This window comes from Thermobia domestica, chromosome 1 (assembly GCF_964235325.1).
Source record: "Thermobia domestica chromosome 1, izTheDome1.hap1.1, whole genome shotgun sequence".
Classification (NCBI taxonomy): Eukaryota; Metazoa; Arthropoda; class Insecta; order Zygentoma; family Lepismatidae; genus Thermobia; species Thermobia domestica.
The window spans coordinates 58,127,882-58,151,787 of NC_137454.1; the positions used below are offsets into that span (position 1 = coordinate 58,127,882).

At 36.9% G+C, this 23,906-nt stretch overlaps 1 protein-coding gene across 1 annotated transcript in view; it reads right to left on the reverse strand.

The window, feature by feature from the left end:
- Nucleotides 1-1,380: 1,380 nt before the first annotated feature.
- ast (single-strand DNA endonuclease protein asteroid) overlaps nucleotides 1,381-23,906 on the reverse strand; it is a 29,034-nt gene continuing 6,508 nt past the window's right edge. The window contains exons 2-3 of the mRNA XM_081757324.1: nucleotides 13,603-14,424; nucleotides 1,381-5,723 (exon numbers count right to left, since the gene is read on the reverse strand). Coding sequence (XP_081613450.1) covers nucleotides 4,074-5,723; nucleotides 13,603-14,424 — 2,472 coding nt within the window. The 3' untranslated portion in view covers nucleotides 1,381-4,073. The remainder of the gene's footprint in view (nucleotides 5,724-13,602; nucleotides 14,425-23,906) is intronic.

The window sequence follows — 23,906 nt, forward strand, 5'->3', positions numbered from 1 at the left end:
CTGTATGACGGATGTTGCTGTCGTTCCCAACCTAAGGACCGTAGTGAGGCAACGTGTGGACGAGCTTGTGAACTAACAGTATTATTCAACTCTCAAAGCACCCGAATGTTTCCTGAAAATGGCTAACTGTAACTTCGTCAGGGTTCGGCAATATGTAGCTTCATTGACAGTGACCGAGGTGCGGAAATTTCACGAATAGGATGCCTTGGCTGTCCCAAAAGATGGTAACCATCACCTTCCGTGATAACTGGGTGACTTTAAACTTCTTCTTTTTGGGTGATGAGAGATGTTTCCATTCCATACTGCGCTTGTTTCCGGTTGAAACTGATGATTTCGTCAGGAGTGACGATGTAGTTCACTACCTTTTCTTACGTACCTTACGAGATGTAACGACAGGGTTATTCTAGTTTCTTTGTGTCGATTAGTGAGCTTATGGAGAATACATCGTGCACACACTTTGTGAAAATTAAATTTGTCAAGCAAAATGATGTATGCTGTTCCTTATGAGCAGCAATTCTACTATAAAGTCATCTTGTCAATTGCCCAGATTATGTCTTCAACTTTCCTCACAGTAACGTCACTGTGAAATTCTGTCGGGACGACTGAGACGACCACTATCACTGACACCGGCTCAACCACGCTTGAAATGTTGCACTCAGTTGTAAACGGCTTTCCTGGAAAAACATCTTACCGTAAACAGGTCCTTGTGCACATTCGCGACTTATATATTGAGTTACCCTCGTATAAGGGAGGACGCTTAAGGTAACATCACTTGCATCTGTTTAAAATCATCCAATGTTATCGTTAGGTAATTCACATTTGTCAATGTTCGTTTTATGAGTCACGTGTACTCTGAACACCATCTTCCTCTATGCTTCATTATAGTCTTCCATGCTCAGCCAAGCCAAACGATGCCTTCGTTCTAATGATATCAAGATTAATGCCACCACAACCATAAATTATCACTTCTAAAATCAGAATCAAATAACAATGTCGTATTTCATTAGTTTATAGTTAGCGGGAAGTCCGTGTACACTGATGTTAAAGACAACCTTACCTAGTGGTTCGGTGAAACACTATATTTATTCGCACCTATTTCATGCCTATTATATTCGGGATCGATATATCTTCCATATTAAACATCATATACGTGGTATTCTCAGACTTTCCTATTTCCTCCTATTTTCTTCATTCCACTATTTCGATTATATATATATATATATATAAAAAAAATGACCAGAGTAATATATTTGTTTCTTAAAGCTGAAATAATGTGTAACAGTTTTAACAACTTAACAGAGATTAAAAGTTTATGGAACGCAACGCTAAGCTGTTGAGACTACTACATTTTATGTCAGTTTTTAAAAAAATATATCAGAATCAGTCAGAAAGGTTTTTAATAATCGAATAAGTTCCAGAGACGTAATGGATAGTTATCCACTATTTTATTTATCATTAACAGCATCTTCCTTAGCCGCGGTGCATAATGGTGGAACTAAAAAGCAATCATCCATATTCTATTTCAAAAGTTAAAAAAATATATCGAAACCTGCAAAAGAAAAGATGATTTTATATCTAGGTACATAGTGACCCTAATACCTACCACAGTAACTAAGTAGACACAGTGAAGGTCACAAGAATAATGTATCTAAGGTTTTAAAAAAAATCATTATTCATGTAGCACAGTTGTTACTAAAATTTACGCTAGTTTCTTGTATATTCATTTATTTCATTATTATATATACATTAATATTGTCAATTGTAGTATACATTTGAAATTAATTAATTAGCACCATTGTTAGTTTATATACGGACAGCGTTAAGGAAAAATGGATCAACCCCAAAAATTGAATAATCAAGTTCCTATCACCACTGGATGAAGAAATGTCGATTTTATTTGAAAGGACTGAAAATAAATAACAATAATATATAATGCATAGATAGTTATTGAAAGGCATAAGCATGTTCCAAGTTATACGTCTACAAATGTTCATCACTGTTGAAATTTGATTGTAAACTTCGGAATGTGGGTTGGTCCACTCCTGTTTGAAGCTGTCCATTTACAAAATGTGCGCGCTAGGAGAGATTCTAATTTTCTCCCTATTTTTATCACAATTATCATCAGTGTTTGCGAAACTTACATCTGATGTGTTTCCATTATGTCTACTATGAAAATGAAAATAATTGATATATCCTTTCTTTATCACCCGACTCTAGTATAAGGCTTTAGTGTGGACTGTGTTGAATATGTAAGTGTCATGTTGTTTTCAATACAATCTTAAGCCTGGGGTGCCTACAAATGAGCAGCGTTCCTGACGTAAAATGCGACACTGAGACTTGGGTAAAAGCAAATTAGTTGAAACATTTTAAACCCTTTAGCAACTACATTCTTCTTTTTACAAAATTATATACTACACGAGGAAAACTATATCAAAAGGGATTATAAGTCAGAATCACAGGATTCAGTTCAGAAGTGACTGTTTTTCAGTAGAAGAATTTGGGAAAAAATAAATGAAAGTCTAGTTTTAAGTCCCATGGTTATTTCCTTTAAGGAAGGACGGGTAATGAAAGTGAACCATTCATCTTCACAACGCCAAGATGGGGTCGGTTTTGTACAGTAAGCGCTATATAATCCGGCATTCTATGGTTCGGCACACTGTGAAATTCGGCATCGATCGAACCGCTCGAGTTTTCGGGTAGAATCAGGCATATCTTGATCCTGATCGCCAGATCGTGTCATTGCGCTGCCCATGTCTATAGTTCGCTCAGTGTTTATCATTGACTATTTTGTTTCCATTCCAGTACAATTTCTTTTCAGGCGGTTTACACATCAGCTTCTACAATATAACAACTGTGTATATACAATGTATTGTAGTGTAAAATATTCTCGAAGCCCAGCACGAGATCATTAAATGCAACCAGAGATAGTTATCTGTCTCGAAAAACGTGAAACAGAAACTTCATAATGCATTATTTCAATATTGATCCTTCAAATGATGAAATCTTTCGTCTAGTAAGATATTTATAACGTCTGCATAAATTCAAAATATGCATAAACAAATAAAGTATGTTTTAATTGTTTGTATTTTTATCTAGAGTGATTTATACTTGGCATTCCCGTTAAAACTACACTGACGTTCGATAATCTGACAAAATCGCTAATCCGGCACGGGCGTGGCCCCGAACGTGCCAAGACACCTACTGAATATTTCTCGTAAGAAATGAGTTTTCTTTTCCAGAGTACCTAACATCGACTACTCACCAGACCTATAGTTTGCGTCTTGTACTATCTAAAATATTGCAAGATGTACAGTTGTGACATCTATTCTGAAAAAACTCATTTATTTAACAGAAATATACATGGATCAACAATAATCCGATCTTGGCGTTCCGAGTAATGAGAATGTGGAAGGAAAGGAGAGAATCTCGAGAAAACCCACGGACACGATGTTGTCCATTATAAGCTCACATGACCAAGGATCGAACTAGGGACCCTTCGTACCAGAAGTGAAAATTTCATCATTAAGCCACCAGGACTATATAGACGATGGGTACCCTAAATATACTATCATTTTATGTAATGTAATTAGTTCCTGTGAATAACATGCAGAAGTGTGTTAACTGGCAATTCTGTTTACGGCACACATGTTGAACATTAAACACTTTCTCCTAGCGCGCACAGTCTACGATAATACAAGGTAAAGTCTAAGACGATACAAGGCAGATCGAGTTTCTCTTACAAGTAATGCTTTGATACTGAAGTCGTAAATAACTAAGCTTTCATGGAAGTAACCATTAATGATTTTAAAAATTAAAGCATTGTTGATACTAGGACGAAGAGATCGTAACGTTTTCGAAACGTAAACATATTACGTTACTTTCACGAAAATACCCACACCTTCAGAAATTTTAAACACGATTCAACTACTTCTACCCACTTCTAATATATTTATTGTTGAAGAAATATTGGCTTACCCAAATTTGTTTCTTCCTATACTTACAGAACCATTATTAGCACTTCATTATTTTGTTACATATGAACCTTCCAAAATAAATAGCAAATTCTAAGGTCTTCATTGCACATCGCCACCGTTGTCATCTTCAGTATCTGAAGTTTCACTAGTCGAGACAATCGTAAGAACAGAAAACCTATTATTTACATCTCGAACAGTTACTTTTTGTCTTCTCGTAGTTTGTTTCGTTGGCTTTTCATCATCTGTGCTCTTCTCGCTCACGATTTTCTTCTTTCTTCGTCTTTTAGGTTTATGTACGATAGACAAATCAGGTAATAATGATAGAACTTGGGTTTCAAGTAGCTTGTATACACCATACACCGATGGTCCTGGTTTCATCATGTTCTCAACGTAAATACTGGCATCAGATCTTTGTTTCAAATTCTTCAACATATTATACGCAAATGTTCCACTAAATAAGTGTGACACTTTACATTGAGGTACTGGGAAATTAAGCAATGCATTTACATACATTGCAGCCTGCAGACAAGATTGTAACTGAGCAAAACAATGTACGTATTCTACTGAATATGTTTTAGTACTACGTCTTAACGTTTCATCGAGATGATGAAACGGAAGAAACAAGTTCACCAGCATCAAGCAATCCTCCTTGGTTACATTTTCAACAGCAGTTTTAACACTTCCATTTGCATGCTCTCCAGCGGTGGTGTGTACAGGATTTCCAGTTCTTCTCCGTTCCTGTATTGAGTTCACTTCGTCACCTTTTTCCTTCATAAAACTATGCTTTGTTCGATACATGCCTACATAATGATCTATTATACTCAACGCTATTATGCACAAAAGAACAGTGATAACATGGCAATTGGTAATCTGTGGTTGTGCATGTCTACACCAAAAGAGGACACAACTCATGTATAATCTCCACTCATCAGGCAAGGAGTCTAAAAAACCTCTATCGGTTATACTTATTTCTAGGACTTCAAATAACAGTTTCTGCTTATCACTCAATGAGATACTATCTAATTTTTCCAACGTTGGAAATTGTCCAAACACTGGTAATTCAAAGGTTGGTTTGAGATAAAATGTTTTGACATGACAACCACACCGCGTTAAGTAGGTACACTTCAGACGTTTTCTTTTAGGGTCATCATTGCGCAGTAGTAAACCATAAATCACTCTTAGAATTTGTAAACTAATTTCATGAGCACTTGGGAGAGAAAACTCCTCTACCTGTGGGACCAACATACATGTTTGTCGTGTCAGAATGTCAATGAATAGGGGCGGAAAATTTCCTTTACGGTATGACTTCATAAACCATTCTGGGAGTGGCTTTCCGTTAATAGCAAGAAGGTCTGTTTCAGACACATCACTCAAATCAAAACCCATAATTTGTTTAGCTCCCTCTGTAAATTCTTCACTGTCTTCGTCTTCACCGTCCAACCCTTCTGGGCTACCCTCCGAATTCGCAGCCGATTCAGTATCACTTGTTGAATCATCTTCGGAAAGTTCGCATTCATCATCACTATCAATACCAATACAACTAATCGGATCAGCATTTGAAGATGCGCCCTCCACAACACTATCAACTACTACTTCTGCATTTGTAGGTGATGCCTGTTCTACGCTGTTGTACTTTGAATGATCCAAGTACGGGAACAAATCACTTGTTCTTTGTGAGTAGACTCGCATGTTTCTTCGAATTTGACTGTTAACAAAATGTCTTTTCTTCTTTTTCAAAAAGCTCAGAATCTAAAAAATAAATAAATAAAATAATTAACAATGAGAAACGGAATCAAATTAAATTTCGGATTCACCGAATATTTTGTAGTGAACCAGAAAATACTATCTCTCTCTCTCTCTCTCAATATATATATATATATATATATATATATATATATATATATATATATATATATATATATATAAAAGACTCCTTCGTTTTCAAAAGTATTACACGTAAAAATATGAGAGATATATGAAAATACAGCAAACTCACCAAGTTTTCTGGACCCTCTACAAATGTTCTATATGTGCCCCTTTATTTACATAACGCACGACCACACGGTAGTCGACTTCGTTCACCTATTTTGTGGCCTCGTCCTATTACTGATCTGCATTGCGCGTCGGTGTGTTTTCTGAGCTCGATTAATGATTGTGGTAATGGGGGTACGTAAACAAGGTCCTTAATATACCCCCAAAGGAAGAAGTTACAGGTCGTTAAATCAGGTGATTTAGGAGGGACCTAGGTCATCCTCATCAACACGTCCAATCCAGCGAAGTGAAAGTTAATTAAAGATTTAAAAAAAAAGATTAAAGTGATTCTACTTCACTCTGATTTTAAAAATGAAAGTTCCTCATTTAAGGTAACAACCTTATCTTCAATATATTATTCCACTAAACAGGAAAAGTAAGTGTCCATGAGAAATGTATATTATCAAAAAAATAAAGTTATGCACAGGCTTACATTTATTAACTGAGGCGAATTAAACACTTGGATTTGTCTCAAGTGCGAAGGGGAAAAGAAACAGCATATAACTTGAACTCTTGACAAAGAAAAGCTTTCAATATGAAGTTAAACGAATTTATATTGATGACATAAATGCAATAATAATAATACAATGAAACCTTCCTTAACGGACACTCTAATACGAACGAACTTCTTTTGGCCTGACAATTATCACGGGAGAGAACTTCATTTTACGGAAACGGACTGAAATTATTCTAAGCTTATACAAATTTAGCAAAGAAAATACTTTCTGCATTTTGACAATAAATCTTCAATTACCTCTTGAATTGATCCAGCAGTTACAAGTAAATTCTGATCGGAAATTAGTGTCCGTAAGATCACAGATAGGTAACTACTGTAGAATTTTCCTCAAAAAATTCCCAAGTTGTCATGAGTAGTTGGTTCTGTCTACACCTTCACTATTTAGTAATAACGTTGCATGTTTTTATTGGGTTAATTTTATTTTTAATAGTCAGTAAGCAAATTAACGGACTTTTATAAACATACGACTAGTACTTGAGCCATTTTGCAATACATGCCCATATAAGGATACCCCCAGCGTCACTTGTTCTTTACAAAAGAAAATTTCTCCCTCATTCCCTCAGTACTTCAAACATCGAGTATAGAACTTTGATATTGGCCTATTGTACATTTACAACAAATGTATTTACTGTATATTGCATACAATTACCCCCACATGAGCTGTGAGTAATCTACATTCGTGTAATCTCTCATTACGGACAAATAATTATGTCCTATTGGAATTCGTTATTCAGAGATTTCACTGTAACGAAAAAAACAAATCAAAAACGCATCATTAAATAAATAATAAAAAAAGTAGCTGCTGTAACAAATTTTTCCTGAACACACTGCATTAGTAATATGGCCTTTGTTTAATAACCATCTTCTTCCTCACTCTACAACATGCACATAAACATGCTACCTAGTAATATTGTTATGAAGATTCTGAACAACAATGACTGTCTTTAACGACACATTTGCTTGGTTTTATACGAAAATAAGTACTGTCAGTGTCTGTCAATATTCAAAGGAAAAGCAATTCTTACCAAACTTTATTTACAAGCTTAATATAGCCATACTTTTTTTTATTATTATTATTATTATTATTATTAAGTGTTAAGTTCAGGCTTAACTTTCCAATGTAACTTCGTGATCTAGCTTGATCGGAAGACGTCTTAACTACATTGACTGACTAACCAAGTAATTAACTAAAAAAAAAATTCTAATTTGGCCGCCCTATCTTTCCTTATGCCCAATTTTAACCAGCATATCACACTCTATGATCATTTTAATAACTTTAGACGATACTTTAAATCAGTGATTGTCAAACCGTCGATCGCGAGCTACTACTAGCTCGCAGGGACATTTTCGGTAGATCGCGTTAACGCTCCGGTTGGCTAACTTTGATTCCTGTAAAATTAATTCCTTGATTAATATAAGATTAAAAAAAGTTAGTAGTTCATTTGGTTGGTAGCTCACAGCAGGATTTAAAAACGAAACGGTACCTCAGAAGCTTTATAAGTTTGGTAACAAATTTTTGTAATACCTTGTATAACTTAAGAGCACTATAATATAAAGAAAGAAAAAAAAATTAAACGAAAATTAACGAGGTGATCTAGCCCTAATACTATGCTTCACCACCGAGCACATTAAAATAAAGCAAACGAATTAGATGAAAATTAAAATGGTAAGCCGGATTCCCTACAACACTTGGTTACTTTATTTTATTACTTTCTAGCATACGAAAATAAAGCAAATAAGCTAAATGAATATGAAAATGGTTAACTGGGCGAGGACTGCTGAAAAAGTTTCTGCAAATTATTACTAAAAGTGGCGCTAATGCTCCGCTATTATAAAATTCGGAAGAGTAGACATTTCTGTTTAAATTATTTTTGAATGTTTGTTTAAAGTTATTCGTTTATTTTTGACAGCAATTTGAAGAAATAGTTTTAAGTGAGAAATGGAAGTTTCTCATGAACTTTTGGGTAATTATTTTTTAATGATTTCAATGTGGCTCAACACCGAACTAATGCATCAAGCGACTTCATTTGGCTTTTAGGAATAAAACACCATCCAATTGTTTCTCCAAATTCTAGCGTGGCTGCACATTTCTCAGTGATGAATTTCGTAAAGGTCGTCCATCCACGTCTGTTGTTGCCAGTAGTGTGAAATGATTGAGAGAGATCGGTATATGTCATACCGTGACATTCAAGCAACCTTAAAGTGACATAAAAGCAATACATACGATTTTGCATGGTCAACTGAACGTACGAAAACTTTCAAGCTACTGAATCCCCCACAACTTGACCGAAGCTCAAAAGGGGGCGAAATTTAGATTTATTCATACTGTAGCGTGCAAATTTCCGATCCCAATTTTTGCAACGCTCCACTAATACATCCTTGCATAATTACAATTGCTGGAACAAGTTGTATATATATATTTTTATTTTTTATAAAATTCTTAAAACAAGGAAAGACGAAAACAGCATATGGGAGCGAAGATGTCCCAGTCAATCTTTATTTTTCTTTCTGTTAGTTTCTTTTTGTCTGTGTCTGACTCCACATCCCTTCTGCAGATAAACACTCTCCGTAACCTTTGCCCGGAGATACCAAACGAATATGAGTTCTCTTCCCCAGAGACAGTTCAGAGAACCCAAGTAGATTTATTAAAGTGTATTAAAAACAAAGTAGATAACACCGTTCTACGCTTAATGAGTATTCCTGCCTTACATTTTACAAAGGTTAACTTCATATCATTGTTATATTTTCTAACGTTGACATTAACTGTGAATGTCCAGAGATTCTACCATACAAGCCGTGTAATAAATTCCATTACTGTCTATGTTTTCCAAATTCTTAGCCATTTAAATTGTCATAGTGAGGAAGTTACTACTTCCAGCGTACACTTGCAAGTTTGATCTTTTAAACTTTTAAAATGTTATCTAAACTCTTAATGTGTCTACAAACTTATAGGAAATTGTAACTGTCATTGTAAATTCCAGTTTTGTATTACCAGCTGCGCTGTTGTAAGCATGGGTTCACTAGGGTTCACTGGTTCATAACCTTTAGAGTCATCAGCGTATTATAATAAATTTGATATTATGTCAAAAGGAAGTCTTTGGTTACGCCTTTGTACCACCTCTACGCAAATGCAGAAACCCAAATTCGTTTGATAGATAATATAAAGCCAATCAGGAAAGAAACTATCTCCGCCTACGGACCCCTCTATTTTCACCCGTCACTATCCTGTGCCGTGTGAAAGAGATAACACTTGGAACAAAACGGGCTTACTTCCCTCTATAAAGGGGAATTATTCGAAATATTCGGGTTATTCTTAATCGCTGACCTTTTGATCGTCGAGGAGACGGAGAAGTCCCCCAGGGAGCAGACACCCGTCTGCTACCCTTTGGATTATTCTCTATTTAGCGCCTTGGACGTTCGCAACGAATACTTGTGCTCTCCGATCTCCAAGCGCTAGGACGAAAATTGTAAGAGTCTCTTCAACCGTACTTCGTCCGGGAGACTAAACTCTTACCTCACATCGAGACCGCCCTTGAACTTGCTTTCTTCGATGTCTCGTGCATCTTCTGTCATTGAAGTTCTTTTCGTCCAGTATAGTTGCCGTACCGACTAACTACACCCTAAACGTCGGGATTTACATCCTAGTGGTAACTGTGTTGAGATACTATCTTTCTCAACTAAAAGAACGACTGAGTGTGTGTTATTCTCTCTCCGCATAACAGTGTTCAGTTATTTCACCGAGATTTTCACTCCACGTTCTGTGTGCTGTACATCACTAAGACTGACTCGTGTTAAACACCTTCGATTATCCATTAACTCATCTGTTTGGAACCAACGGCTTCCTTGATCGTATCACAGTATTACTAAATTGCCTCTTAGTTCAATTACGATCCCATGCCGGAAGCGCTTGTTTTGTACCAAATTAAAAGACTGAGACGAGTCATGAATAAACCTTCTCTCAATTAGAACTTTGTTTCACGTCATTCCAACAATACTAACCCTCAACCGAATCTCGCCAGTTTTTCTCTCTCTTTTGGTTTATATCTAATCTAAATTGGAAGCCTTCATCGGCGCAGAAACATTGCTGTCTAGTGGATGACCAGACTCCCGGTGAGACGTTCTTCACTCGAAACCCGCTCTAACGTGGACCTGACTCTTCCCTTCGTCACACACTACGACTTTTGACTCTATCCAGAGAAGACCAGCGTGTGCGATGTCAGAATACCAAGAAGACATCTAACCCAGTACGAAGCCTTGAAGATCTCTGTTCGTACGCCCACTTGGGAATTTCGTCTCTCTCTCGCTCCACTTCGTGTTTCAGCCGCTCGAGACACAAGTGCGTAAGTTATTGTTTTAGTGTGATCTACTAGTGTTGTTCAATCCTGCTACCAGGTGTGTGTATGAAACGGCTGCAGTGGCGTCGACACAACCCAAGGGAACTCCGTCATCTGGTTCTTTGAGCGACTTGTGGTAGGACATAGTTACTCAGGTGGGTTGTCATTTAATTAATTACCTTCTAAGCTATTATCACTCGCATTCGTATAACATCTCAAGTCTTAACTGTAAAGGGGATCACCTCCCAAGTGATGCCGAAATTATAATGTAACCTTGTTTTATTTTACAGACGTAATTCATGTTAACGGTTCTGAAAGTTTCCCTTTTCTAGTTATTGAAATTGTTTAATCTCTTAGAATATTAAGTATCTCTTTTGAATCCGAGCGATATCATTGTGATTTTTATTGTAAATTGTATAGTTAAAGTTGACTGGCCGATAGCAGTGGTATTCCAACTGCCGACGCTCTTAATTTGACTAACTATATTTGAAACCCAATTAACTTTCTAATTTACTAGTGTATTAATCGCTCTTGACTCGCATACCAACAACGCTCGTCTTTTGTACCTCTAACTGCTTCTTATTCTAATTGTATTGTCGGAACTTCAACTCCGTCCCTGACGAGTGTTAGTTTTGAGATAGCCCTACATTGTAGATGACATTGGCACCTCCTATAATTTAGATTTACTGTCACCTCAATTGAATTATAACAACTATTCTTTATTCAGAGCCCTACAGCTCGTGGATGTTGTTGGACTAAGTTAAGTCCTCATATAAACAGTCTTTTTCAAGACTAATTGCTGTGTTTTTGTTGCTTAATGTGCAATTAATGTGCAATCAATTGTGGGCTCGTAGTGTAATACGACCCTAACCAAACAACAATTGGTGACCTTTACCTGGCGGTACTTCTATTCTTTTGTTATTGGCTATCCTCCTTTTGGCGACCTAACGCCCTGTTGGTATGCCCTTCAAACAGTTAAGCATTCTCAGTCATTCTCATAAATAATTAAATTCTGATATACGGTGAGCTTGATCTATTCTTGTAACTTGGGAGTGTGACTAACTATTCCGTATCTTTTGAATGCCAGTGATAGGAGCAGTATATTATTCTCTCATAAAAACGAAATTCCTACCAGTCGGACACGAAGGGCTTGTTCCCCGAAGCCTCTCCTTCGTGCCGCGACGCGACAATACGAACTCGAAACTAAACAGTAATCCATTCGGGTGTTTCAAAGTGAGCCGAAACTAACAAAAGTTGTTCGTTCGAGAAGTGCTGCGAAGCAAATGATTGTTTATTTCTTTGGTTATAACAGATATGTGGTAACCATAGCTTTAGAAGATCGAAGGATTGTAAATGCTGAGCGATAAACAACAATTTGTTTGCCAGATCTCATCAATGAATTGCGTAAAGCAAACCTAAATTTTCCCATCATTCTTCAACATGGCAACGTCAGAGCCCACTCTGCACACCAAACCGTTGAATTTTGTCCAGTAAAAATGTCCAACTAATGACTCATTGTCCGTACTCGCTTGATTGATCACTTTATGACTTCTTTTTGTAGTCACAAATGGAAAATACAATGCATGGTAAGCGATCTGTGTCGCCTGAAGCATTCCGAAAAGCGAGTTCTGAATTAACAGCCCAAGAGTGGAAGAAAGAAAGAAAGAAAGAAAGAAAAAAAACTGGTTTGAGCGTATGCAAAAGTATATCGATCTTAAAGGTGACTACTTTGAAGAAAGAAAGAAAAAAAAAAGCAAACAAACAAAGCTTAAACACAAACTGTATTTAAACTATAATATATTACGGTTTCGGATATCTACCATATCCTTCTTAAGAAAAGGAGGGGTCGGAGCTTATAGGAGTGGGGAAAACTTATTGAAATCAACACAGAAGAATAGAAAAGGCACAAAGAAGATTAATGAAGAGGACGAAGGAGTCATTTACAGGGTATGTGTGGGGACTGCGATAGGAGAGATGGGAAAGAGAATAAAAGAAAGGATAAAACAACAAAATGACGTGAAGAGCAAGAAAGATACCAATGCGATATACGCATATGTAAAGGAGACTAATCACGAAATTAATTGAGATAAGACAGAAGTGTTGGAGATAGAGAAGAGAATGACAATAAGGAAGTGGAAAGAAGCAGATTGGATACAGAAGGCAAGAAGAGATAAGCTGATGAACTGGAAAGGGGTTTTACCTATTAATGAATTTTAGCACAGAATTTTGGATAGCATGGACAGGAAAATGAAATGGGAAAAGGCCCGTATAAGAACCAAAAATGGCGGCAAGTGATTGCTTGAAAAATAGACACAGTGGGACCCATGAGATTGGCTGAAGGCTTCAGCCAACAGAGTTAAGATAAATAATATATATCTTCATTTATGTTCTGCAGTGTCTATATAGTGTCTGATGAAGGATATGGTAGATATCTGAAACTGTAATACATTATGGTTTAAAATACAGTGTGAGTTGAAGCTTTGGTCAGTGTTTCTTTTGTTACAATATCTAATCCACAGTCATGGATAGTTTTATTATCCAAAATTTCTCATGTTTTCACTTATCGTACTGATTGCAGAAACTTTTCCGGCAGTCCCCATACGCTACTGATTATTGTATTACCTTCCAACCCAATAAAGTAAAGCAAATAAATTACACGTAAATTAGAAAAGAAGTTCAGCCTTATATTACGCTCATCTTAACAATTTTATTACTTTCTAGCAATATACTGCTACAGAAACATTACCTTTGGTATCGCTGTTTCCACTTCTTCGTTTCGCAGCCACTGCAACAATCCAGCAATTCTCCGTTGTTGCTCATTTAATTTGTTATTCCTTGGAACTTTTATTTGTGAATAAAAATTCTTGAAGAAACTTCGGCTAATGTAATCATTGCCTAGTAAAACTGCCATTAAAGGTATCATGGATTTCTGAAGACCTCCAAACTTATTCAGGAATTTACTTACATTATAAATTTGGCAATTAATACACTTTATATGCTTCTCATTCTCCGCACGAATTTCTGCAACTTCAAGTTCAATTGTGGATAACGGTATATACAACACATCGTAAACGAAAAAATCTGAGTCATAGCTGAGCACAGGACACTGCAGACTTCTTGCTAATGCTGCTACTTCATCGTCTGCTTCAAAATTGCACTGAGCGAAACTTACGTTAAGCTCTAACAATACTTCTTTAAATACTTCTTTTAAAAGCAGTGGCAGTACTGTTAAAGTGGACTGAGTAACAGGATTAAGTCTTTTCGCTGTTTTGATTCTGCCTTTAAATCTTTCCCACACGGTGCCTAATTTTCTACTTTCATAACCACCGTCAAGAACTACCAAAGGCGTCACATTACATGCTTTCAACGCATTAAAAAACTTACGAAGGCATTCTGCGTATTTGTCGTAGTCACCTCCAAATGTGCAATTACACTTCGACCACCAAGAATACAACTGGCAAGCTAAGCTATTTCCATCAATTACAACGTAACAATCATGAAGCTGGTAAGGATCCAAGTATTTATCAGAATGTCTAGCTATATACGTCGTCAAACCACGAACACCCATCTGAAAGAGAAAGAAAACACATCAATTTAAGAATATTTTCTATTTTCAAATAAAATATGATGAAGAATTAGTGACTGAATTTAAGACAAGGTCTTGGGAAGAATTTTATCAGTACAACGTCAATTTTTCTAATGATGGAACTACATAGTCTTAAAAATAGTATTTTTATCACTAGTCATGACCAAACTGTTTATTTATTTATTATTAACGATGTTCCAGATGTACGTCTGAAATCATTTTACGAGAGGAAGTCGGGGCAAAGCAACAGACCACTTAAGACATCGGTTTGATAGCACTATCGCAGCGTTAGAAGAACGATCAGATGAGTAGCCCATTCTGTGCCCGACAAGCACGGAAAGAAGACGTGTTGTAAACTCGTGGTTACCAGAAGAAGTGTTGTATGAATAGGCCTTTGGGACGCTGGGTGCTGAAACCCATAATCGACAAACGGAAATGTACAGGGGCGGATCGGCATCATTAGGGGGGCGCGGGCACTTCCCCCCAAAAGGGTCATTAGCATCTCAATGTCACAAATCAAGTTGCACAGTTTTCTTTCTACAGTACATCAATAGTATTAACAATTAAAACCTTATATTCTTTCATCAGCATATTCTGAATTGCTCAAAGTATTACATGAAATCCAAGGAGTACGTATACTATATTACAAAATTAATAGATGTTTCGTGTACTACTATTTGATGCTACTGTATCTATCACCTTTTCATTCGAAACATTCCTTATCAAATATTTTCAATAGACATCAACATAAATGTTTCCAAATGTTCCTGAGACATGGTACCTCTTAACCTATTTTTTAATGTATTTCAGTTTTGAAAAACATCCTTCACATGTTACCTGAGTTACAGGCAAAGTTAATACAAATTTGTATGCTAGTAGCAAATCTAGCATTACTTTACAAATTACAACTCTGCAAAATTAGAAAAGCACATTGAACCATTTTTGCAACACGTTTTGCACTCGCCTTCCTTGTGGAGAAACTTATTTTCTTCTAATTCTGAATCACTTGTGCTATCAACAGAATCAGTCGCTTCTTCTCGATCGTACTCATCATCAAGACTGACTTTTAAGAATTCCCACTTGCTTTAAAAGTCCAAGGGAAGACTGTTTATTGAAAGCCGTGTCTGGAAGTTCTTTTGTTTGGCTGAAGTTTCTAGGATCCAAAAATTCCATAAAGTATCTTGCTTCTTGAATCTTGAAGAAATACTCGAAATTACTATATTCAATACTGTGTTCAATGCTTCAATGCAGTACTTGGTCATTGGATCAGAAGTAGCTTCATCTTCACATTCATAGGGAAACATCCTTTTCCACCTCCGAAGGCGAGTTGTCGACAGGTCAGTAGAAACAAAGAAATCACGTTCTAATTCTACAATTCGTTATTGGACCATTCTGTAAATCTTAACGCTGCATTCTTAACAGATTCAAAATTAGCTCTCTGCTCTTTCAATTAGGACAGAGTAGACCATTCGATACGACTACAATACACCAGCACCCTTTATTTGGAAATAGTTTGACAGAGGGGTCGCTACTTGAAATATTCTCAAGAACACTTGTGCTGTCAGAATTCTTTTGAACTTAAGATCTTTTATATGTCCTTTCGCTTTACACATACCTTCTGGTTTGATATTTTCTTTAGAAACAATTTTCTTTATTGTTATGGTCAACTCTATGTACAAAGCACTTTCTAGGTTCGAAAAATGACCGAAGTTTTTCCAGTGTTTTCCACCAGCTTGTTTCCGCAATAACTAGTCTTCCAAATGTCCATTCGCAGATTATACGCACGCATAAATACCGCACAGAACATGCAATGATACAGAATCAATGCAACTTTTTTGTCTGATCGCATATGACAAGATTGGATATATGAGCGCAACACGACACGTGTAACTGATCATGGGTGCTTTGAAAAATCCGAATATTATCCTTGTATGTTACTTGTGCCGTCAGTTGAATTTCCAATACACTTCTCAATATCAAAGTTCAACTTCTGCAGAATTTCCAGAAGTAAAGTCAAATTTGCTTAACAAGAGAATAATACCCCAAAAAGTTTTCATGGTCTACAGCTGTCTCTTCCAGTCTATAGGCTGCTTAATTTCTTTTCCTCTGTAAGTGAGCCCTGTTTTACCAATGAGTTTAAGCACTTTGACGACTCGATGCATTACCTGTCTGTTCTTCTCAACCTCATACTGCCATTGTTTTATCTGTTCGTGAGGAAAAAGTTTCTTAACACTATGTTCTAGTTTGTTAGATACGTAAGCATCCACGCTGGTCTGATGTATTTTGGAAGACTCGTGTTCTCTTATTCGCTTTTAAGTGTGTTTAGTGTTACATTCGTCACGCACAGAATCTTAAAGAATCGTGTTTGTTCGATCTGCAGAATAAGCTGAGCACACGGTAAAAAAAAAAAAAAAAAAAAAAAAAAAAAAAAAAAAAGACGTCTTTTGAGCAGGACAATATGACAGCCAAACCTCGTTGGTGCTATTTGCTCGTTTATAAACAAACTCAGGATTAAAGGGTATGCTTTATTTTGGTTGATGGGATGGAACTCAAAAATTTTATATCATCCTCTTGTATACGTATGAAAGAGTTCGTTGCTCTGATCCCTGCTGCATCAAGCTCTTCAATGTTTTCACTGAATTCGAACCCGGCATCACTAGAACTGAAGATTTTCAGTTCATTTTCTTCTTTGATAGCAACAATCGTATTTAATGCTGGAAGCCCACTAATCTCAAGACTCACGGAAATGGAACTTTCTTGTTTATTTTCCAGGAGGGAGCACTAATTTCAGCATTCATGAAACTAGTTATTATTATTATTATTATTATTATTATTATTATTATTATTATTATTCCCATTCTGGCAATAGCATTCGTAGCAGATGAGGTAGGACCGCAAACTTTAATATTGTGTGCAGTCTGTTAGTAGCCAGTAGTTAATAATTCTGCAGGTTTGGAGGCACTAAACAGGCATGTGATCATTCTGCAGGCATCAGTATCTGCTTCTAATAGCTTTACCTTCTTTCCACGACGCCGCATCGATTTTCAGGATTTAAAGCTTGGTCCACTCAGTCCGAATTTTTTTTTATACGTTGCATCTTGGGGGCGATTCGTTGAGGGGGCGCACAGGGCGCCGCCCGGTAACCCGGTGGCCCTATCCGCCCCTGGAAATGTACGATTCACATGTCACGAGGAAATAAATCATGCGAAAATGGTGCCAGCACTTCAGTGAGGGGCGTGACCATCTGAGAGACACAACGAGACTTGGACGGACATTAACAGCTACCGAAGAAGAGAGCATTAGATATGTGGATGAAATGATTCAAGCGAACAGGCATGTTACAATCAATGGTCGCCAGACACTTGGAATCAAACATATGACAATGATAGATCACACTCGGCGACAGCAACGCAAAACCATCTTGCTACTCTCCGTTGAGAGCGCTTTGCCCATTCGCTCTATAGTCCAGATCTCACGCCCAGCGACTTTCCTCTCTTTCTGGCATCGAATAAGGCTCTCAGCGGAAGGCACTTTGGAACCAACGACGAAATGGAAAGTCATGAAAGAGTTTTTCCGTATGTAGAATACATTTTTTCTCCCAAGTTTTCAAACCTTGCAAAGATAAATGCACCAACGTCCTTCGTTCTTATGCGGAGGAATAAAGTGACTCTTGTCCTTTATTTTCGCAGTATACTAGTTGTCTTGCATAAACATCTCTGTCCATAATAGTAAGGGAAATCTTATTTTCCGACTTACTTCGCGTACTCAAAACAGTTAACAATAAAACATGAAAGACAGTCGGTTAAATCCTATTTCTAAATACCTGGATCTATAAATGTACAATGACTTGTTTCTAATATCTATATTACAGGTATTGGAATTCATAAATTCATCTTTAATAGAGTTACAGCTGCATTTATCCAACCACACAGGCACCGTGTCGAAATAGTACGAGACTATCTTGGAAACACATTTGGAGGTTGGATGTTGCTAAATACATACTTATGTCCAAATTGGTGAAATTAGTATTCATTAAAAATACACAAAATGATTGAAATCTGGACGTTTCGGCATACAGTTATTGCATTCTTCAGCACATATCTTTTCAGAAAACTAACGCCGATTGTGGAACTACATTCCATTCATCCCATTTTTACCTAATAGCACTCCTTTTCTTACTTTTGATAGTCCTTCATAAAATTTCCCTTGTATCTAAACATTCTTCTTGAACACTAATTGCCATCTTATGTAGCTGATTAATAAATTAACGAAATATTACTTTTCAATCTCACTTATTTCACTCAACTAATAATGTAGTTGGTTCAAGATAATTTTAATAATATACTAATTGGATTCTCTTCAATATTGAATACGCATCCCATTACATCAAGTACGTTTCGGTGAGTTTCATGATTACCGTATTTATATCGACAAATTTTTAAACAGAAGCTAATAATATATAATACAAAAAATAATATGAAAGATACACTGTATAATAGAAATTTAAATTTTTTATATACAGTAAATAGTGATGACAATGAAATTTATAAATTTCATCAAAATGATCATTTGTGAAATGTTGGCCGCCACAGGAATACTACAAGGTTACTAATTTTAGTATTTTAAAAAATGCATTTTTTTACGTCGCATTAGTAATGTTAAATTATTTACGTAGCACAAAACATGTAAATACAGTAAACTCTCGATTATCCACAGAACTAGGTGGTGCTGCAGCCGCGGATAATCTGGAAAATGATCGAACACGGACACAAATCAATAAAAATTCTTTTGAGCAAATTTTATTTACAGTACTATTATAATGTAATAATCAGTATAGTCACTAAAATGTGCTCTTGGGTACGTAGTTTAAAACTCGGGACATAAGATAAAGACTTTTAGTTAATAAACAGTATTTACAAGTTTGTTGGTTTATTTTACAAATACACCCTCCATTCCAAAAGAAACCGAACTTTTGAAAACAAATAGTACTACTAGTGCCATCTGTTGTAATATTTTACCGGTAGATGGCGTAGTCCCTCATTGACAACTGTCAGTGTGTTGTGTACATCGGTCGGAAAATGAGTTTCAAACAACGAGCTGCAATTGAGTTTTGTGTTAAACTGGGTAAAACTTTTAGTGAAACGCACCAAATGCTACAAAATGCATATGGTGATGAGTGTCTATCCCGTACACAAGTTTACGAGTGGTTCAGGCGATTCAAATCGGGTAGAGAGACGCTGGATGATGATGAAAGATCAGGCCGTCCCAGAACCGGATTATCGGAAGAAAACATCGAAAAAGTGCGTGAATTCATCAAACATAACAAAAAATCGTCGGTGAAAGTTATTGAAATGGAATTAGGCATTCCTCAAATAACCGCATACCACATTTTGACCGAAGTTTTGGGCCTTAAGAAGGTTAATTCGCGGTTTGTACAATCCGCGGCAAAAAACCTGCAACATGAGGATGTAAGTTTATTGTAAAACTACGCCTAACAGCACAGGGAATGAACATAACGTCTAAGTGGAACGAATCACACCAGGATAAACTTCGGCCTCCTTCCGTGCACACTTATTTTGGAGCAAAAGACTTCGTCATTACACAATAAACTTATATGCTCATGTTGCAGGTTTTTTGCCGCGGATTGTACCACACAAATTCACCGAAGACCAAAAAGTTGATCGAATTGCGCATTGCAAAGACATCGTTAAAAGTGCTCGGCAGGATCGAAACTTCTTGAAATCGATTGTAACTGGTGACGAGACGTGGTGTTTTGAATATGAGCCCGAAACAAAGCGGCAAAGTGCTGAATGGAGAGCGCCGGATGAAGGAACACCCAAAAAAAAGTCGCTTGGTGAAGTCAAAAGTTAAGGTGATGCTGATTTGTTTTTACGATTCAAAAGGAATTATCCACAAAGAATTTGTTCAGCCCGGCCAGACAGTCACTGGAGAGTTTTACTTGGGCGTCATGAAGCGTTTGCTGGCAAGAATTCGTCGTATTCGGCCCGAATATCGCGAAATCGGCAGTTGGACTCTTTTGGACGATAATGCACCATCACATCGTTCCCGACTTGTAAATGAATTTTTGGTCAAAAATCACATTATTCGGTTGCATCATCCGCCCTATTCACCAGATCTCGCTCCGTGCGATTTCTATCTGTTCCCGAAACTGCATTTGGCGATGAAAGGAAAGTGGCACGCATCGATTGATGCCATTGAGAAGGCGACGACCGCCGTCCTAAAGACCATTCCAATAAAGGACATGGAGAAGTCGTTTGACAACTTGTTGGAGCGTGCAAATATGTGTATCGATGCAGAAGGGGAATACATTGATTAATAAAAATGATTTGTTCCAAAATGTACATTGCTTTTTTGTTTTTTTAGAACGTTCGGTTTCTTTTGGAATGGAGGGTGTAAATCAGTAACTGTTCTTGTTTCCTCGTGTTAAAACACTTCTCCTTTATTTGTGATTGAAGATTTTTAATATTAAAAAAGAAATCCCATATAACCCGCCAGCGAATAGTCGAAAGGTTACTGTAATCTGTGAACATATAAATAACGTTATAAAGTGGATAAGTACAGGGAGACTAGGGGTCAACTAAACCAGCTGCTACAATATGCACTATAATCGAGATACTGCTCACAAGAAGCCAGAAAAGAATCCAATTACGGTTTAAAAGATACGATGTCATCAATATAGTCGCTGCCAGAATTGTAGGGTAATCTTTAAATGAACGTAACTTCTCACACAACAGAGGTAGAAATGTCATTTTTGTACCAAATTCAAGGGAATATATTGCACAATATAGTAAACCATGTGTTTTATTTATACCGGTCAAAAGTGAGATCTATTGACAGAAAATGGGGAAAAGGCCTTTCTCTTTAATCTTTGTAAGTATTAATATCTCAGTAATTACAAGAAACTATTACACATGTTGCTAATGCGATTGTAGGCAGGGTTTGCTCAAGGGGATAGCTTGAAACCCACATAGGTGTTTTGAGTTTTTTATTAATATACTAGCTTAATGCTTGTTCTTCACACGTGGAGCATAGGTTTAAGAAAAACATTTGAATTCCCTTCCCCTTTGAATGAAAGTGTAACGATAAAAATAGTCCAATTTTGGCATAAATTTTGAAATATCTCCCCCCTTCCAGAATATGCCCTCTTCAAAGTGATACGATATAAAAACAGCATGAGGTGAATACTATGTTCCAAAAGTCATTTCAAACGGAAAGACATTCTTCTGACTCCAACAACTATGGATCTGACACTAATCTTAATCATTTTGTTTTTCACCTTTCTAACCTCCATGCCGCAAGGTCTGAACTTGGACTTAACCAACATGGGTGTCATTATTCTTCTCAACGACCCCGGAAGCTATGGACTCGACAATAATGTCGATCGTCTTCTATTAGTTTTACATGTCACCCCTTCCCACCCTAATCGAAGCGGTTTGTGTGTCTCTTACCCTCTTAGGCACTGTCACTTCCTTTCCATTCCAGAAGAATTTTTGGAGCTCAAGTTTAATATTATAAGCATATTCAAATACAAGGAAGAAAAAAAGTGACAAGTATGTAAACGAAATCTCGATTTTCTTCAGAGAAAAAAAAAAGAACGGAAATATTCGGTTTGAATTCAAATAAAAAACCCTTTATTTCTATAAAGCATATGATTGCGTAAATGAAACGAAAACAATTACATTCTCATCAGTATTAGCTACATCAGCTGATGTTTGGGGGGAAGGGGGAAGGCTTGTCTTGAAAAACATATCTTCAAACTTGAGTTCGGTGAAACGAAGGCTGTAAATATGAGTTCTCGAAGCTCCACAAGCTGCAAATCCTTTTCGACTTATGCAACAGTGGCTTTCTCAGCCATCACATCAGCATTCAGCTCAGCCTTAAATACTTTGTATTCTGTTGTTTGCAAATGAATACTCAAAAGGAAGATGAGTCATATGTTACTGCTGCTATTTGAGAGAAATTCAGTCTGTCCTCGAGTCTCATAAACAGGATCCTTAACTTCTATTTCAGCGTAGAAACCCTCCACCACTGACGCAGATATACTTGGGCTTCCACTAACTCTATGGCCTACGGAACCCGGAGGTTTAATGCTGCGTTCACAAAGGTTCTCCATTGACTTCTATCCTTAGCCAACTGGATCTAGTTTCTACTTTATATTCCAATTTCTGTGAGACCCATCTTAATATTGTCCTCCCACCTGCGCCTAGGTCTTCCTAATGGTCGTTTTCCGATTGGTCTTCCAGTTAATACTTTGAAAGCGTTCCTAATTTCTTCCATCCTGACTACATGATCTGTCCACCTGAGCCTCCTAGACTTAATCCGCCTTATGCAGAGTCGCTTTGACGTATGATTAGCGTCATACTAATGGCCTGAATACTGCAGGAAACATATGTTAGTCGAACTCTTTAGTATGACACTAATCAAGGGTCAGAGCGACTCTGCATAAGGCTCAATAGCTCTAACAATGTTTGGTAAACCGTATAAATTATGTAGTTCCTCGTTATGAAGTTTCCGCCATTCCCCATTCCCGTTCCTCTTGGGTCCGAATATTCGTCTGAGCATCTTGTTCTCAAATGCTTTCAGTCTACGTTCTTCCCTCAGAGTAAGCGACCATGTTTCGAAACCATACAGAACAACAGGTATGATTATCGTTTTATATATTTTAAGCTTCAAATTCCTAGACAGAACTCGCGACAAGAGATTCTGAACTGAATAATAACACGAATTCCTTGCTTCTAGTCGACATTTAATTTCTTTGTGAATATGTTTTTCGTCTGTTAATATTGATCCTAGATATTAGAACGCATCTCCTTTATCAAAAGTATTATTTGAATTTTAACACATTCATCATTTGCCGTATTATTATCCCGACGAACTTCCATGTATTTACTTTTTTCTGCATTTACTTCTAACCCTATGTCCCTGCAAGCGTTTAATTAAGAGCTCTGCATTTCTTTCTATTGTTCTTCTATCATCCCCTATCAAATTTACATCATCAGCATATGCCATAACCTGGTGAATACCATTCCGCTCTAGGCCCTAGTTGCTACCTTCGATTTTCCTTACAGCGTATTCCAGGACAAAGTTGAATAATAATGGCGACAACGCATCTCCTTGTTTGAGACCATTCTCCACGTGAAAGTTTGTGGACAAAATTTTCCCACTCGGACTTTACTTTGGGATTCATTTAAACATATCTTCAATCTAATTAGCTTTTTCGGTATTCCAAATTCTGCAAGAATGTTGTACAATGTTTCTCTTCTAACCGAATCGTGCGCCTTTCTAAACTCAATAAATAGTTGATGCACCGGGGTATTGTACTCCCACTTCTTTTCGAGTATTTGTGGAATGGTAAATATTTGGTCGATAGTTGATCGATTTCGTCTAAATCTGCACTGATAATCTCCAGTAATTTCATCTGCGTATGGGGTCAGTTTGCTAAT